This window comes from Diuraphis noxia, unplaced genomic scaffold (assembly GCF_037042655.1).
Source record: "Diuraphis noxia isolate RWA-SAM2 unplaced genomic scaffold, SU_Dnox_SAM2 contig0001, whole genome shotgun sequence".
In the NCBI taxonomy this organism is placed as follows: domain Eukaryota; kingdom Metazoa; phylum Arthropoda; class Insecta; order Hemiptera; family Aphididae; genus Diuraphis; species Diuraphis noxia.
This window is the reverse complement of record NW_028301711.1, coordinates 50,450,411-50,469,714: the sequence shown is the minus strand read 5'-3', so window position 1 is coordinate 50,469,714 and position 19,304 is coordinate 50,450,411. Positions and strand designations below refer to the sequence as shown.

General features: G+C 27.4%; 1 protein-coding gene across 1 annotated transcript; it reads right to left on the bottom strand.

The window, feature by feature from the left end:
• On the bottom strand, positions 1 to 16,661 carry LOC107166130 (uncharacterized). Its single transcript, XM_015514674.2, has 3 exons — positions 16,123 to 16,661; positions 9,159 to 9,582; positions 1 to 4,818 (listed from the first exon to the last, which is right to left on the bottom strand). The coding sequence occupies exons 1-3, from the start codon at positions 16,389 to 16,391 to the stop codon at positions 4,456 to 4,458; spliced, it is 1,056 nt and encodes a 351-aa protein (XP_015370160.1). The 5' UTR covers positions 16,392 to 16,661; the 3' UTR covers positions 1 to 4,455.
• Between the last annotated feature and the right edge of the window lie 2,643 nt (positions 16,662 to 19,304).

Below are 19,304 nucleotides of genomic sequence, written 5' to 3'. Positions count from 1 at the left end.
TTAAGTTTAATAATAATTGTTTAAATGTTATTATTTTATTTTAATGATTAACAATAGGGTAGGTATAGCAGGTTATACATAACTAATAGATGGCCAATTATAGACATTAGGTAAAACTTTGCCTGAAACTTATTTACATTTTATTTAACCGATAAAGATACCTATTTAATATAATATAATATTATTGACTATACACAAGAATAATAAGAACGATATTATAACCAAAATATGTAATAAATTTAAGACAAAGAAATTAAGAAATACTATATAAGTAATATTAGTATACTAAGTATACTATACCATAACTATGTATATAAATATATATATATTACCTATATAAGACGTTGAACAAGCGATAAGTGGTCATAGGTAATAGTATATAATAGTATGTAGGTATACAATTCAAAATTATATTTTAAAAAAACATAACAATACTAAGCTTTTCAAAATTATTATAATAGATAGGTATAAATATTATCAATATAACTTTTTTAAATATAATAATGGTTTAATTCTAAAGGCTTACAGGTTATATTTTAATGGATCTGTTGGAAATGCAGGTGTTGATTATTTAAAAATTAGAAAAATTTATTTTTTGACAAATGGACGGATTTAAGAAATACCGTAACATTTAAAAAGTCTTTATACAAAACTGATTTTACTTTTGTTGGGTGCCAAAATAGGCAATATTGTAAAATTATATTAAGAACTTAATTATAATAATAAAAAATTTAGAAATTTATAGGTAGGAAGTTCCCTTCAATGTTTTTATTAAATATTAATACATAAATATATTTCAATCAAACCTTAAAAAATATTATATTAATATTATTTTTGATAATTAGGCATTAATTATAGGAGTGATTGAGAGAGTTCACCAATTGCTGCAAAACATTTTCCTATGACCTTTAAAATGAATTTAATTTTTAAAATTACAGTTTTTAAACATGAAGGTCATAAGTTAAACTCATTATTAATAAATACATGTGATACACATTCAATTTCAATTCATAAAACTCTATAAGCTTTTGATAAATTTCTTTTTAGAATTGTATTTTTTGCTCAACTAATAAAGTAATAAATACATAAGCTATCACCCAATAGATTACGAGTTTACCAAAAAATAGTTAAAAGGTTAAGAAGATCTATAAAGTTCAATTGTTTATGATGATCAAGTATCCACTAACCTAAAAAAACAAATTTTTCTTAAATAAATTCCCTAGTTAATATGTTAGTATTTTAGTAGGTATTTAGTAAATAGACATTGAATACATTAGCAGTATATTTCCTAATACGTATCAAACATTCAACAGCACAGGAAGCCACCAAATGAATAAAATAACTCTGGAGGAATTGTTTGCTTCTGATCTATATGACTGAGTACAGTGAGTCCAAAACATAAACAATGTGTTATTATAAAATAAACAGATAATTGAAGCTTAAAATCCGATAATATTGTATTATTTTTCTATTTTTTAGATTGTAATTTGTAGGTAGGTAACTGTAATCAATTGTACTGCCAAATTAGTTGAAAAAAATTTAATTTAACATTTGAAAAAAATGTATTATTAGATGCAATTATTATTATACTATTTAGATATTGAAATAATATTATTATAATTATTATCTAGATAAAAAAATAGCAATTTATAAGAATGTAAGCTTAACTGGTATATATAATTTAGTCAGATAATCATAATCAATAGTTTTATAAATTAAACTCATAAAACAAAATTTGAATTGGTAACATGGTTTAAGGCCGCATTTTAAATAAACTTAAAATATTTAAGTAATTCATATAGTTAATGCTTTTAAAATATAAGCAAAATATAAAAGTTGCATTTTGCCAATCTAAAACTTTCTGCATACATAATGTCATACATACAAATTGAAGATATAAAATTATGTTTTAAATAAATGATCTTGCCACTTCATATAATATAAGTAAAAACTAGAAAAGATACTTAAAATGTATAAAGACATAATATAGCTTAGTAGGTATGTAAATATCTAAGTAGCCAGTACAAATCCAACTTTATAAATTATTTGTATTTTTTATCTAATATAATATAATAGGTAATAATAATGTTTAATGAGCTCCACAAAAACTTTTAAGTATGAAAAAAATGTTTTTATATTATTATATGTTCTTTTAATATATAGTTATTCTTAAGAGGGCACAATACCCAATGTTCACACAGATCCTCCCCTGCTGTCGGTTCAAACGGAAAAAAAAAAAAAAAAAAAAAAAAAAGGGCACAATACCCGTATTTTTTGTCTTAGTCTTACAAACGCGTAACAAACACACTTAGTTTTTAAGCTAACGGAGTAAAACGTGAACTGCTGAACGTAATTTTTTTATGTTACACATTTGTTAGATTGAGACATTGAGTCATTGAGACAGCAAATACCTACGGGTGTGGAGCCCTTTCAACCATATATGTAATGTTATCAAAATATTAAATCTGTATTTAATCATATAATATGTTTCACTATACATGTTTTAATAAAATATATTCCTGAAAACAAGTTTCTCAAGCCTTCATCTTAATTGATCAAAGCGTAATACTGTTATAAGTATAATGCTAGAATTGGATAATAATATAGGTAGTCAATAGTCATATAGAGAATGTGAGGAGACATAATATTATATTTAAATTTGTTTTTAAATATTTGAGCGTACCTCAACTTATATTTTACAAAAGTAGACTGGTGGATGTTACTTAAAACAAAAATATTCTAGAATATTTATATATTTTGTTTTCCAATTCTAGCATTAATTTAAATTCATGTAAATCAGTTAACCTATAATGTTAAAAATTGTAATAAAAATGTAAATTTAATTGACTTTTGATTCTTGACAAAACAAATTCACTAATCATTTTGATGTAAATAAGTTAAATAGGTGTATAGAATTTATCAATTATCCAATAAATGTAATAATATTATATTAATTTCCAACTAATAATTTTATATGATTACGCTTTATAAGATAAAAGTCAGCAAATAGAAACATCAATAGGTACATAAATATAGGTTGTTACGAAATTATAATTTATCAAATATACGAAATTGAAATATTTTTAAGTCAACGGTAGGAATTATTTTCGTAGGTAGCTAATAATCAAAAAGCTATACTATTACTGTCTTATGAGTAAGTAGGGACTAACAATGAAACGTTTATAGTAGGTACAATGTTATAATAACAGTTAGCCTGCAAACTTTATCGTTGCATGATTCAAAAATATAATTAAATTAAATTCTTGCGATCATAATATTAGGTATGTTCGTTCGGTGTTATTAATAAAAACATTTATTTAACGCAAATGCAAAACAGGATATTAATTATTTAAATACGGTACAAAACACTTAGATGTTTTGATTAAAAATATGTTTAGTTAAATGGCACAAGCCTAAATAAGAGTTAATTGTTATTTATAGTAATAACTTTATGGAGTGAAAATCGTCTTAACAACATCACCCACGTCTCTATAATATGACGTGCATTATATATAACATTATGTTAACAATTCGTTTAGGAATAAACGCTTTAAAATAATACTTGGTCAAAAATAATATAATATTCGGCCAATAGGATAATGACCACGGTCTTACAAGACCGTGATGATGACCGCGACCTAATTAACAATAATTAGATAATAATTAAATATTTTAATTATAGATTATAATAATATATAATATAGCAATTCATTTTTTTATTTTTTAGCAGAATTAATGTCGATGCTAATATAGTCATATTGAATAAAGTTGCGCTCACATTTCACTTTAACAATAATACTAAATCGAAAAAGGTTGCTGCAAACATCACCAGATAAATCTAATTTTTATTTTTATTTTTTTTTTTAAAGTGCACATTTTCACGGAATAAAACAAAAACAAAACCCAAAACCTTGTGAAATTATACCAGCTATAGATAGGACATATATGTATCTATAGATACTATTTTTATATAATATAATTTAAGATATAAGTAGCTATGTTAGGTAAAGTTTTTTAGTGAACGTACTTGTTTAAAGTTTTTTTTTTTGTGCAATAACAGAATAATAAGACGATGAGTCCGTGGATTTTTTGCTGCAAATAATGGTCACATTGCAACAGAGGGAAAAACCAGATAAGTCCATATCGATTGAAGTCTGTTACATTAGTATGAAATTAAGGTACCTACAGAGAACACTAAGAAATCAATAGTATCAACTGTCCATCACACATGGCCTGCAATGTCTTATATAAGGGAATTCAAAATTGTACATAAGTAAACCTAATTTTCAAAAAAAAAAAAATTATGTTAATAGGTACATCAAAAACTGTTGTATGATGATCCTGCAGTAACTTATTTCAAAAAGTCGACTTGACGGGTGGTTCTTGCAGCAAGTCTTTTTATTATTATATTAGAGTCTTAATGATCAATATCGCGTGTGTGTGTGTGTATTAGTATTATTGATCTTCCGCGGAGGTGTTCTGCGGATCGATGTTATCTAGCCAGTTGACTATGAACATGTTCCGGTCGTATCGAGTGAATGTTTTTGGCTGATATCGCTTTATGGTGTCGGTGCATACTGCTATGTCGTCTGGGCACAGCGGCTTGCCGGTCCTCGGTACGCTCAAATATTTACTTGAACTCGTGGCGGTGGATATAGAGGCTGTGGTAGCATCATTTCGGTCGGGCAACTGCAGTTGGTCAGGTACGTGGTCGGCTCCTCCTCCGGAACTCTTGTCTAAATTGAATTCGCTCAGCGATAAACGTTCCAATGTTTTGTAAGTGATCAATAGACGCCGTTGAATGTAATTTTGCCGCACCTGCAGTGGAAACATGTACATAATTAATCATAATATAATATTTAAAGTTAGGATTTAAAGGTTATCTTATCTTGTTAAATGAAAATGGATTTCGTTATGGATTTTTATACTATTGGAAAAACATTATTTTTGTTTTTTTTTTTTACTTTTTCTATTGTTTATTTTCTGGAAAACTACCAATTAATAATCATTGATCTCAATAATTGTAATCATATTGACCGTGTAAATATATATAAGAATAAGTACTTGTAAAGACGATGCATGGTCGATTTTACTAAATATGCTTGACGCTTGTAATGACTAGAAAGTGAGTGTGTCATATTTTATGAATAATAATATTTCAAGACCGAATCGTCAACACTTCGCCGAAAAATATAACTCGAAGTATTAAATAGGGTGATATTGAAAAATGATTGTTTAACGGTATTGACGTAAATGTCATTAATGACTTATATTAATACTTTATACTTTATAAGAGATTGTATATACTATGAATGAATGAGTGATTCGGGTACATAATGTATCAGATTTAATTAATTTGGAATTTATTTTATAGTTATGTACTTACATTTTTGAAATAATTACAATATAATTTATACGTGTCCTATAGGATAAAATATCCTAGACTGACAAATCGTCTCCGCTCAGAATCGTTTTTCGTATACAATGATATTATATCATATTGAATTCAAATTTAATACCATCCATTGAAGAAACTCACTTGTGACCTACTGTACAGTAGAGCGACACCCCCTTACCGGCTTTTTTTAAAAGTTGAATATCATTGAGTGTGGCTTATTAGATTTTTAAATTTGTTGAGACACTTTTTGTATGATTTGATCAATAGCATTCGTAATTCCATCTGGGTACTAGGTTTTTCACGGTATTATAATTGAGTTTGCCTATTTTCTCAAAAACAGCCTCTAAAATGAGGTCTGTGAAGTTTTTAGTTATTGAATTGATTAAAGTTTGATTAATGTAAGAAATTATTTTTGACAGGTTTCTATAATCGATTGACTGATGAGGTCGTTGTATAGGCCCCCAATTTGGGTTTTGGTGTTCGATTTGAGAGGAAAAAGTATTATTGGAGATTCATCTAGTAATTCTATAAATGTCGGCTTGTGATCACTACAGTTATAGTTGATGAGAACTTTCCATTTAGCTTTAGGTGTGAGCGCGGAGCTGCTTATTGACAAATCCGGTTAGCTGCAGAGAAGTAGTTATTTGCTACATTATTTAGGGTGTGTACTTTGGTGTTTAGAAGAATAATTTGTTCGATGTTAAGGAATTTTTCCCCAGTATCAGTGTAGTTTGATCCCCAAATTAATTTGTGGCTGTAAAAATCACCTAAGAATATAAATGGTCTGGATAGTTGTCTGATAATGTTGTTTAGATTATTGAGGAATAAGTTGTAGCTATCAGGCAATTAAATGTTTTTAAATACATTTATAAATTATATTTATTATTAATAACTATTACTTTAAGATATGATTATGTTTGATGCCTTGACGGTTTTCAAAGTATCTATTGAATCCCCGAAGTGAAAAAGAAGTTGTTAATTTATTGACTTATTGTTGTATTGAAAGTGTAATGTGAGTGAAGCAATAAAGTTTTTTCCCCTTGGTGCTTTTAAAATATTTCCCTGTAATACAAAAACTACATAATCGCCACTGCGAATACATAAGTATACGGTATGGCCTGCTGATTCTTCTCAACGCCAAAAAATCATCTGACGATGTATTCATCTCCGTAAGTATATATATTGTATACATGAATGTTTGACACTTCGACAATACGAATATACCTAAGCTATTTACTCCAGTTAGTTTTCAAAAATTAGTAAGAAAACAAAAATGAATAAAGAATTACAAAAATCGACCTCACTCTATTACAGTGATAATGTATACGTGTCACTTGAGTGCATATTGTTGATAAAGTGGGAGAGGTGTTAATATTCCGTACTTTCTCAGTGACAATTTTTTTTTTTTTATATATGATTAATAATCATGAGTTTTAAACATGTGTACAACCCAAAATACGCGATGGTTTATGTATATTCCTATCGTGTTATATAAAGGCTGTAATTATAATAGCAATGTTTTAATTGAAAAAAGGTTAGAATGGAGGTGCAGTATTGTAAAAAAATGTGCGTAGGCAACTGAATATTTAATCATTTGAAACAAAATTTCAATCCATTTGAATGTATTCCCACAGACCACAATTCAAACACTTTTTTTATTAAAAATAACTTTTATACTGATAATAGGTTACCTAGACCACGCAGTTAATAGTTATTAAATATAGAACGTGGCATTTAGTCATATAAAGACATATATTATATTATATACACACATAATTATACTTACCGTCATAGTCGTGTGGCTAAAATAACAATGAATACACAGTGAGTCGTCAATAACTGTCACTGTGAAGTGTTGATTGAAATATAATATTTTTGATTCGTTCTACATATTATGTACATTATTTGAAGCCACACATATTACTTAACGCGTCATCTATATTTTCATCCTATATAACCGTGGACTATTTTGGTGATTGCAGGTTTTAATTATTACCTATATAATATGCACTAGCAGTCAATAATAATTATTGGGTGTATTGTCATAAGTGCATCATTCAGTATACATATATACATTTACCTAGGTGTAAGGTTAGGGAACACTAAGATAATTTATTTTCCACATAACCGCGAGGTGAATAAAATCATTTAATAAAATATAAATTTGAACTGTTTAAATTCAAATGTACTATTAATTTTTTATAATCAGTTCTAGTTATTTTATTCCTTAAAATCAAGTATCTACCCTCGTATGTAAATCTTAGGCTCTAAACAATAGAATGCTAATCAGGTCACACGTAGACTATACTAGCCACAATACCGGTATAATAAGATCAATATGATAAAACGGAAAATAAATTGATTTTTATTGATTGATGTTTGTGGTGGATTTAATATTATTTTACATTTTTTGTAAATTATTAACATATTATTGTACGTCAATATTAAATATTGTTTTTTTGAATTACGATAATACCTACAACAGTATACTACAGTAATCGTCGATATATAGACCTCACATGAGACTCATAAGAGTAGAAAATAAATTTAAAAACTTATAACGCAGCCACGTAGGTAATTTTTTACTACTTTATCATTTTAATACTGCCGATATTTCGCAGAATTTTAAGTTATATCTTTAACCATCAAAGTGGTACGTGACTGATCTGTAATAAACATGAATGGTATACCATTAGGTATAACCTATAGGTTATATCTATCTTATTTAAACGCGAAAAACAAAGTTTAGGACCAACTGATCTAAACGATTGTGCTGTAAAGTATTTTTATTAGGTATATAATATTAGATTGATTAGTAACTATTTTAATTGCTATTTTATTGACATGTATATGATTTTTATTGTATATTGATTATGGTTGGGGTTATTCTATAAATTTGTGCGACACTAAGAACGTTATACAAAAACGTCATCCTGTTAATGCCGAGACTGTAAATTATTATTATATTTTCTTGACCGATTTCATATTATAGTTGCCATGACAACCAAAGAAAAATAAAGATGAAATTAATATTATTTAGTTAGGTAGACACTAGCAACCAATGATTAATAATAAAATCACGTTACTATAGTAACCTGATTATACCTTTGGATTTTAAGAGTAGCGATAATACTTTATAATTTATAATTATATTATTTAATTTTATATGATATAAATAATTAAATTAACTTATTAATTCCTATATCGAATGAAATCACTAATCAGTATAGCTGCATGTCATTATACATGTGAAGATGTATTTACATGGAGTGTGGATACTCTCTCTCTCTTTTTTTACAGTCTGTCTATATTAACGTTACCCTGTGAAATGGGTAACCCCTGCGTAGACACCTTGAAGAAATTGGCTCTTTATAAATTCCCCCCCCCCCAAAAAAAAAAAAAAAAAAAATTAATGTAAATATTATAAAATATTATTATATAAAAATAGAATGATCATTATTTATTATCTATACTAAATTTATAAAAACCAAAAATCTATGTTTTTGTCTTTCACAGTACATGTATTTTGTTAAGTATAATTAATGTTATTGTACGCAAACCTTCTATGGTTTTCCACTTATTAGATATGTAGGTACCCAATTATATTTTGTTCTGAACGTTGTACCTATTTGTACTCAAATATGTTGGATTTTTTGTCAATTTGTCAATTTGCCTAACTTTCACCACTCAGTCTGTTGCAAATAATATCACACACACTCACAAATATACACATTCAAATAATAATTTTAAAGGGTTCTACCTTTTTGTTGACGGATCTCACAAGATCAGTTGAACTGAATGCGGACGGCGCGTAGCTGTTGTGCAGTGAGCTGGAGTACCGACTCGGTGACGGTAGCTGCGACGTAGACGCCATGTCGCCGACCACCACGCATGTGGACAGTGACCGAGACGTGTTACCCAACCGGCCCTGCATGTTGGTGGCCATCAACAAAACGTCCGAGTTAATGCGTAACTTATTAATGGCCAGCTCAGAAGCGCTGTGCGGCATGCGTATGTCCTCACTGTCCGCCAGCCAACACTCGGTGTCCATACTGGTCGCATCAGCGATGTCGCTAGTGCTGAAGCTCTTGGACAGACCCAGTGCCGACTGCAGTGCCCCACAGCTTTTTATCAGATCGTTCTCTTCCTCAAACCACACTGAATTCGTTATGTCCTGCGACATCCTGTTCCAGGAAAATTTTATTATTATATTTTAGTATAATTTAACTGTTGATATAGAGGCCATACTCCGTGTGATTTGGGGTGACTGAACTATATGACTAATATTGCAAAGAAATTTAATTTTAAAGCGTAATAACAATAAATAAATAATAATTAATAATCTCAATTTTGTCGAAATTTTTCATCGACCCATTAGGTTTAACCTAACCTTTCATTAGAAAGTCAACAGATATAGTAAATATAATATAGCAGAAATCTCTATGATTAGTAATTATCAAATGGGAGGAGTTGTGGAGAATGGATTCTCTGGTGACCTCTTTTCAAAATTTTCATGATCTTATAAGTTATACCTATAAAGTATAATTTATATTTTTAATAATCAAATAGCGTATTTTTTGTATAGCACATTATGCACTATTTTTTACTTTTAACCCCCCCCCCCCCCCAAAAAAAAAAAAAAAAAAGTACCAACTAGATTCTGATCGAACGAGGTACTAACGTCGAAAATTGATGTACTTTTACTGCCCCAAAACGTGATGACAGACACAAAAAAAAACACATCATGATAAAATCAATACATTCCTCGCTCCGCTCAGAATCTAAAACTTGAAATTTGATGTATAATAATATTAGTGGTGTAGAATTTACACATCATGTTTACAAAAACTAATCAATACACTACTATGGCCTAAAGAGCCAATACATTTCGACATTACACAAACCTAAAATAAACTCTCACATACAATTCTGTAATAGTAATATTCTGAAGCACTTTTTTTCATAAAATCTAGCAAATTTTACGTGGGTTTAAATTTAAACTGGTTATTGGTTTTATATTATTTTTTTATTTTTTTTATGTTCCAAAAAACAAAATCAATACATTTGATACACAATTTATATAGGTGAGTATAAATAATTTGTGACAACATAATCAATACATATAAAAAATGGTTCAAGATGTAACCCGCACGCTTCAACGATAATAAGTGTAGAGATTTGAATATTTTATAATATAATATTCTTACACGTCTTTCATTAGGAATTTAAAATAAATGAATAAAATTCTTCAATAAATACTTCTATTGTAGGTGTAGACTATAGATATACACCTATGGTATTTGTAAATTTATAATTAATGTTATAATTATAAGCAAAAATATGTCAGTCCTTGGCATAACTAAGTTGATTAAGGATCTTATTTTACTGAAATAATTTGATTTCATTTAATTATTCATATAAAACATTACTAAAATTTCAAAAACAATAATTGGTTAAAAATTGTATTTTGTGTCAGTGTAATGTACGTCTTTATTTGTAAAATTATTTGAACAATTAGAGAATTAGACACACTTAAAAATAAAACATAACACAATATATCAATCAATTACATAATGAGTTAGAATTTATAACGAAATATTTAATCTAGGTGAAGATATATGTATCTAAGTATAGGTATTGCAATTTTAGATAATATTATATATCATTTTATTTCAAATCATACTATTAATGAAATTGCGCAGTCGTTGTGAATCAAATATTACGGGAATTGTAAAGTATAAAAACAAGGTATTTACTATTTTTTTTTTCTGAATGCTACATAATTTTTCTTGATATATTTTAATATTCAGTAGCGATTGCCTGCATTCAATTAATTGTAATAATTTGTGCACATGTACTCGTGTAATGCATATAATAAAAAAAATTATGAAACTCATATTTTTTAGAGTAAAATAGTTTGTAATGTTAATATTAGGTACCTATATGATAATAATACGTTTTGACGATGTTTATGACAATTTCTATTTTAACTACATTTTAGCGTAATAGGTACTGTGAGTTGCGTGTAAATGAATTATTTACGAAACTCCTCTGTTTTAAACTTTTAGCTGTATGATGATAAAATTCACGTTACGTATAATTCATTCATATTTAATTTTTATTGAATATTTCGCATAATTATATGTATATTAAATTATGTAGATCGTACAATCAATACTACCTACCTATATTTAAAAAAATAAATAATAATTCAATAGGTTGTTTAAAATATTTTCACTGCATATCGAATAACGAGTGAATCTAGATTAAATTTAAATTTTGTAGATTTAAAAATTAAAAACTCACAATAATATAATAAATTGTTCATTTAGTATAATATACGAATAACGAATTTATCACAATTAATTTATATAATATGCCTTTAAGTTGAGCTTAACAAGTGGTTAAAACAGGCTTGCAGTAATTTGACGTTTTACAGTATTTTAAGTACAAGAGTTTTTCTTATTGTAATCTACGCAGGTAGCTCATCATTCTATATGGTAAAAAAACTTAAAACGAGCGTTCATCATCAATTGAAACCTGAAGAATGCTAAAAAAAAAATTGTTTTTCCTTATTGGAAACTCGTAGTCCGTAGTTAGACTGACCACACAATACAACCTGAAATTTTTACACTTAATATAGTATATACATCTCATTATATCCTTTATAACAGTAGCTCGGTGTTATAAATTTATAACCAATTGCGATGGCTGCAACACGTTTCCACCAAAAGTATAAACTATTAAAAATTTAATACGCAAAGTTTTTTATAATGCTATAAAATATTGAAAATCAATAAAGTTTTATAAATTTTAATAAAATAATTTTTTTGGCAATGATGATAAGATGTATTTATTTTTTTGCATTGTAAATTAAAATGTTTCAGCACATTATGTACTATTACATAGGTACACAGAGTGATTCACCAAGCATTCTCACCCCCTTTTTTCTTTAATAATGAAGTTATTCAAAATCTGATTTTGGGAATCTTTAAAAATACTCAAAGACCATATTTTAAAATTCTTGAGAATTTTTGTACCACTTAAGGAATGTTCTGTGGTGATACAAACTTTTATTTTTCAAATGAGAACCACAATTTTTTACTGTAAATTATTTAGTGGATAATTTTTTTGAGAATTTTGATGTATTTAAATCTAAACTTTAATGAGTAGTATTTGATTTATTTAACTTTGTGTTCTATAAAGATAAAAAACCCATGGTTTAGGCTTATAAGATAATATGTGGTCTATGTAGATTTGAAAATTTGAGTCATTAATTTTAATCTATCAACATAAATAATTTCATTATTAAAGAAAAAAGAGTTGTGAATGCTTGAAAAACTTGTAAGGAATCTTGTATTAATTTTTTATGAATTTCTAGCTTAAAATAATTTGTGAATTTTCGTGATTTTTACGTATTTTGTCAAACGTGATGTAAGACACAAAAAAAAAAAAAAATAAAAAAATATAAAAACACACATTATGGTAAAATCAATACATTCATCGCTCCGCTCAGAATCTAAAATTTATTTGTTAGGCAGAAAAGCTTGAAAATTTAATACAAGGCTCTTAACATATTGTTACAATAGCAGTTGAAAAATAAAATAAATTCATAGTCACAATTTTTTTTTATAAGCATTCAAAGTTTGAATTTTGACAAAATACGTAAAAATCACGAAAAATCACAAATTATTTTAAGCTAGAAATTCATAAAAAAATTTTTTTTTAAATCTAAGATTTCAAAATTTAATACAAGATTGCTTACAAGTTTTTCAATCTTTATCACAAATAAAAATTCCACCGGAAATTCAAATTAAATTTTTATGAGCATTTGAAATTTAAATTTTTACAACATGGATTTTCACTTTTTGCGATTTCCTTATTTTGGTGTAACTCTAAAACAAATGACCGCAGATACTTTAAATTTTCATTGAATGTTTATATAGGCATTTTATATATTTGATAAAATTTTCAAAATATTTAGATTTGTTTTGAGCTGTTTACTGACATTTTAATTTTTCAACTTTTTTAGTTTTTTTTTCTATAAATATCGATAAAAATTTATTTGTCTGGTAGAAAAGCTTGAAAATTTAATACAAGGCTTCAAACACATTTTAACAATAGCAGTTAAAAAATATTAAAAATTCGTTGGCACGATTTTTTTTTATAAGCATTTAAATTTCAAATTTTGACTAAATACGTAAAAATTACGGCAATGTTCAAATTATCTTAGATTGAAATTCATAAAAATTTTTCTTTTTAATTCTAAGATTTGAAAATTTAATACAAGGCTCCTAACATATTTTTACAATAGAAATTGCAAAATAAAAGGAATAAATAGTCACAATTATTATTTATAAGCATTTAAAGTTTAAATTTTGACAACATATTATGTAAAAATCACGAAAATTCGTAAATTATTTTATGCTAGAAATTCATAAAAAATTTTCCTTTCATATCTAAGATTTCAAAATTTAATACAAGGCTCATAATATATTTTTAAATTCGAAATTGATAAATAAAAGAAATATATAGTCACAATTTTTATTTATAAGCATTTAAATTTCAAATTTTGACTAAATACGTAAAAATTACGACAATGTTCATATTATCTTAGATAGAAATTCGTAAAAGTTTTTCTTTTTAATTCTAAGATTTGAAAATTTAATACAAGGCTCCTAACATATTTTTACAATAGCAGTTGCAAAATAAAAGGAATACATAGACACAATTTTTATTTTAAGCATTCAAAGTTTGAATTTTGACAACATATTATGTAAAAATCACAAAAATTCACAAATTATCTTAGATAGAAATTCGTAAAAGTTTTTCTTTTTAAATCTAAGATTTGAAAATTTAATACAAGATTTCTTACAAGTTTTTTAATCTTTATCACAAATAAAAAGTCCACCGGAAATTCAAATTAAATTTTTATGAGCATTTGAAATTTAAATTTTTACAGCATTGGATTTTCACTGGATTTCACATTTAGTGATTTTCTTATTTTGGTGTAACTCTAAAAGACTAAAACAAATGACCGCAGATACTTGAAATTTTCACTGAATATTTATATAGGCATTTCCTATATTTGATACAATTTTCAAGATATTTAGATTTGTTTTGAGCTGTTTACTGACGTTTTAATTTTTCAACTTTTTTAGTTTTTTTTTATATTTATATTTATATTTTTTTATATTTTTTAGTTATTTGTTCGGTAGAGAAGCTTGAAAATTTAATACAAGGCCTCTAACACATTTTAACAATAGCAGTTGAAAAATAAAATAAATTCATAGCCACAATTTTTTTTTTACAAGGATTCAAAATTTGAATTTTGACAACATTCGTAAAAATCACGAAAATTCACAAATTATTTTATGCTAGAAATTCATAAAAAATTTTCCTTTTATATCTGAGATTTGAAAATTTAATACATGGCTCATTATATATTTTTACAATAGCAATTGAAAAATAAAAGAAATGCGTAGTCACAATTTTTTTTTACAAGCATTCAAAGTTTGAATTTTGACTAAATACGTAAAAATTACGGCAATGTACAAATTATTTTATGCTAGAAATTCATAAAAAAATTTTGTTTGAAATCTAAGATTTGAAAATTTTTCATAATCTATAATATATCCTAGACTGATAAACCGACTTCGCTCAGAATCGTTTTTCGTATACAATGATATAATATCATTGGATTCAAATTTAATTCCATCCATTACAGTAACCCACTTGTAACCTACTATACAGCAGAGCGACATCCATGACTTACCCGCCTATTTTTAAACCGTAGGTACACATCATTTATGTGGAAATTTTTTTTGTTCTTACCCAATACGACTTGTACATAAGTATTAAACCTTTTTAATAGCTAATTAACTATTGCCAATGACGATTGATTTTTAATATAAAAATATGTATGAAATATCAGACATGATATATATATATATATATATTATATATTTAATATACCTTATAAAATATAAATGTGGGGCAAGTGTCAATAGTTCCTACCTATAATATTCTACATCTGAATGTGAGTTTGTAAGATACTTGATTTCTTCAAGACCAAAATTTATTGCTTGTGACAAAAGTAACAATAATAGTCCGTTCATGTTATAATACACGTGCGCCTATATATCAAGATTTAAAAAAAATGTATATAAATACTGTGTGTCAACTGTCAAGTACCTATAAATCATGCAGAAAATAGTGTTTTTAAACTTATTACTACATGTTTGGGCTAAATTATAAAAGGATAAAATGACTTTCGGTTTAGTCAGCGTATTAGTGAAATAATTTTGAGAAGAAAAAATTGACGCCCAATACAGTATCATCAAGTGCCTAGCGGAAGATTCTTAAGTTATACTCGTATACCTCTAATACTTAAAGTAAAACACTCTTTTTATATATACATTTTAATTATAATTATAAAATATTATATTATTATTATAAAATATAATTTATGTACATTTTAATTTTAATGTTTTTATATTTTATGTATAAGTAAAGGTGCCTATAGGTATTTGATATTAGGTAATATTAATTATAAATACATCACAAAAAAATATTTTTTTTTACGTAAGTCGATCCTTAAAAGAAAATCAATATTATATATTATTCTCAGTAAAATTTAATCAAAACAAGTTTGGCCATCACTGTAAATATAATAATATTACTATACCTGTCGTCGTCGTCGTAATAATATTATTATTACATACCTTTTGAAAAACGCTTCGGGATAAGAGCTGGTTACGCGGTTCAGGACGACGGCGGTGGTGGCGAAGGGCTGCTGTTGCAGTGGATTGCCGACGGCGGAGGTCCTGGACGCGGTGCACGACGCAAAATCCTTGTCGCGAGACGGCGACCGCGGCATCCGACAACCGGTGGCCATTATTATCGGCAGATTTTGTCCGACGCCGCCACCGCTTCCGCCGCCGCGGTTGTCCTGCCGGTGACACGACTGCAGCCCTCCGTCGCTAGACGTCATCGGTACCCACGCCGCGGTATTCTTTGTACAAACCGCGACCTAACCGCGTTTGTTGATAAAATAACAATCAAATATAGGTAGGTAGGTGTGTCGTATTAAACGCCAGTTTTGACGGTGTGTTGGCGACTACACGTATTACACGTTCTGCTGCAACTTGTGGCGCGGCGCACTTTCGCACGCTTTCCGCTTCAAAGCCTGGTGGTGTTTGTGGTGGACGCGGCGATGGTGCGAGTTTTCGGGCCGACGGGCGCGTACTGCACTGGCATCCAGACCGGGTCGCGTGCGTAACACAACAAAAATACAAATTTAATCGATAGTAGAGAGACTCCCGTTGTAGGCGGTGTCGGCGATATTGGCGGCGGCGGTAGCGTACCATAACTCACACATCATACTATTATTATTACTACATAATATATTGTGTATAAATCATAATGTCGCATCCAGTGTGACCGCTTCGGCGGAGCCTCTGAGTGTATATAGGACATATTCAGGGCCATAGCTAGGAATTTTCTATGGGGAGGGTCCGTCCATACCTCTTTCATACTACATCTTAAAGGAATTTTCTGGTAACCACATAGTGCATTCAATGATTGAAATAATGTACTATGCATTTAACATTTAGTATAAATGTTTAAAAGTTATGAAGATCTATAAAAAATTTTAGTTATGACCAAAAAATTAAATAAAATCTGTTATTTGGGCAAGCACTTATAAAAAATAATAATAATAAAACTTCACTGTAAAAAATAGGTACTTCATAAGATGTCCAAAAAAATGTTAATGACCGGAAATTACTCGTATTTTAGGTAAACTGTGCTCCAAAAAAAAAAAGTTCTAGTTATTTAAATTTAAATACTATTATTTATAATCAGCTAGTGGTTATAGTCACATTATAATACTAGGTGCGTTAACTGAGCCCCCGAAATTTCATTAATTTCCATTCAGGGAAGTACAATTTAAAATAAGTACAACTTACGCTCACCCAATAGTCTACAATGACGTGCTAAGTTATAGGGGTGTTAATATCACTAATTAATTTCACTAATTGAGTTTAAGCGGGGGATCCTAACCTTGGAAGAACTTAAATACTACGCTACCATGTAGTGTGCATTTAATCGTTTATAATCTCGTGATAGTGAACTGTTAGTGTAGTAGGAATTCCTTATGAATATAAAAAAAATTAACCTTACGACAAGCGAAAACAGGTGAGAGGTCTATTACTAAAAAATGTTTAAAAAAAGTGATATTAAAATTGGTATAATAGATATGTGTTTTTTCTTTTAATTCGAAGATAATAAATAATAATAATATAGGTATCTGGTATACTATACCTATATAGTATGAGTAATTTTAATGATAAAAATCTATTAACACCAGAAAAACAAATAAATCGATAGTTTAGATAACTTAAAAAACGACTAACTCGATGTATTATCACTTGTTTCTGTTTTACGAACTGCAGTACAACATACCGTGAATTCCCAGTTTTAGTTTTTATTTTGTACCATTGAGTCATTATCTCATATTATTATTAAATATAAAGAAAATAATATTATCTAGAGAATTTATTAAAGACTTTTATTATGGAGGCTAATTTTTCGTCAAATAGTTTCCTTATTTTGTAAAAATTCATAATTTAAAAACCGTAGTATCTACACTTGATATTTTCACCAATTATTTATTAAATTATTTTTTTCTTCTTTCTTTTTTTTTTTTTATGTCGATAAAAATTTTATTATTGGATCACAAAGCTTGAAAATTATATGATAATATACATATATTTCCTAAAATACTGGCATAATAACAATTGAAAAAATTCAAGATGTCTAAATTATTTTTATAACCACCCTAAAAAGTTAAACATTTTAAAACAAAATTCATCAAATCTTGAAAATTATCAAATTATTTTGCTGTTAAAAATTTATAAATATTACAACTTTTATAGCCAAGGATTGAAAATATAAAACAAGATTTTTCATAAATAATTCATACCATGGTCCATACTATAACCAATAATGACGTAATAAATATTTGAACACAGTTTTTTTACTGGTTTTTTAAATTTAAATTTGGTGAATTAAATGTTTTAACAATAAATATAAATGCAATGTCATTTTCAAATTTAACCTACTGTATTATTATTCTACTTGGCATTACCTATATCATAAAATGTACTTATTAATGTTGGCCAAGATACCGTTTTTGGTCAAAATCGTTTTCCGTATAGGTAGGTACAATGAATTCAATAATTTAACATAATTGTTTAGTGAACCCCTTCACTCCTACTATACAACAGATATTTTTAAATTTTTTTTAACAGACTATTACTAAACAAAATATACATGAACAACTTTTACTTATATTAAACATACTTAAAACCAAAGGTTTCAAATAATTTAATAATTCTATAATGAATAACAATTTATGGGCTCCGTTTAAAATGTTTTAATAGTATATTAATAATGAAAGGGTTTGAATAAAAATATAACGTGACTTATGATAAGTCATAAATGTTAAAACGCATATCGGAAGAAAAATTGGACACAAAATATACAGCTGAAATTATAACGCATTGAATGTATATTATTAATAAATATTATTTTTCATTAAGAGTGACATATTTCAGAGCAGTGTATAACTAATGTATTATAACTAATGTTGTTATACATTTACCTACTAATAATTATATGGTTATATATACTTTATGGTTTGCTTAATAATATCAAAGAAAGTGTATTGTGTATGAAAATTAAATTCTCATCAACTAAATAATAATTGTGTCATTAAAAAAATTCGTGATTTTTTTTATTCCTCTCCCTTCATCAGCGTTAATATATTTTCACGCTGTCAAAATGTTTACAGAACGTATTGGGCCGGAAAATAATTAATAAATTACACTAATTGTTTTTACTG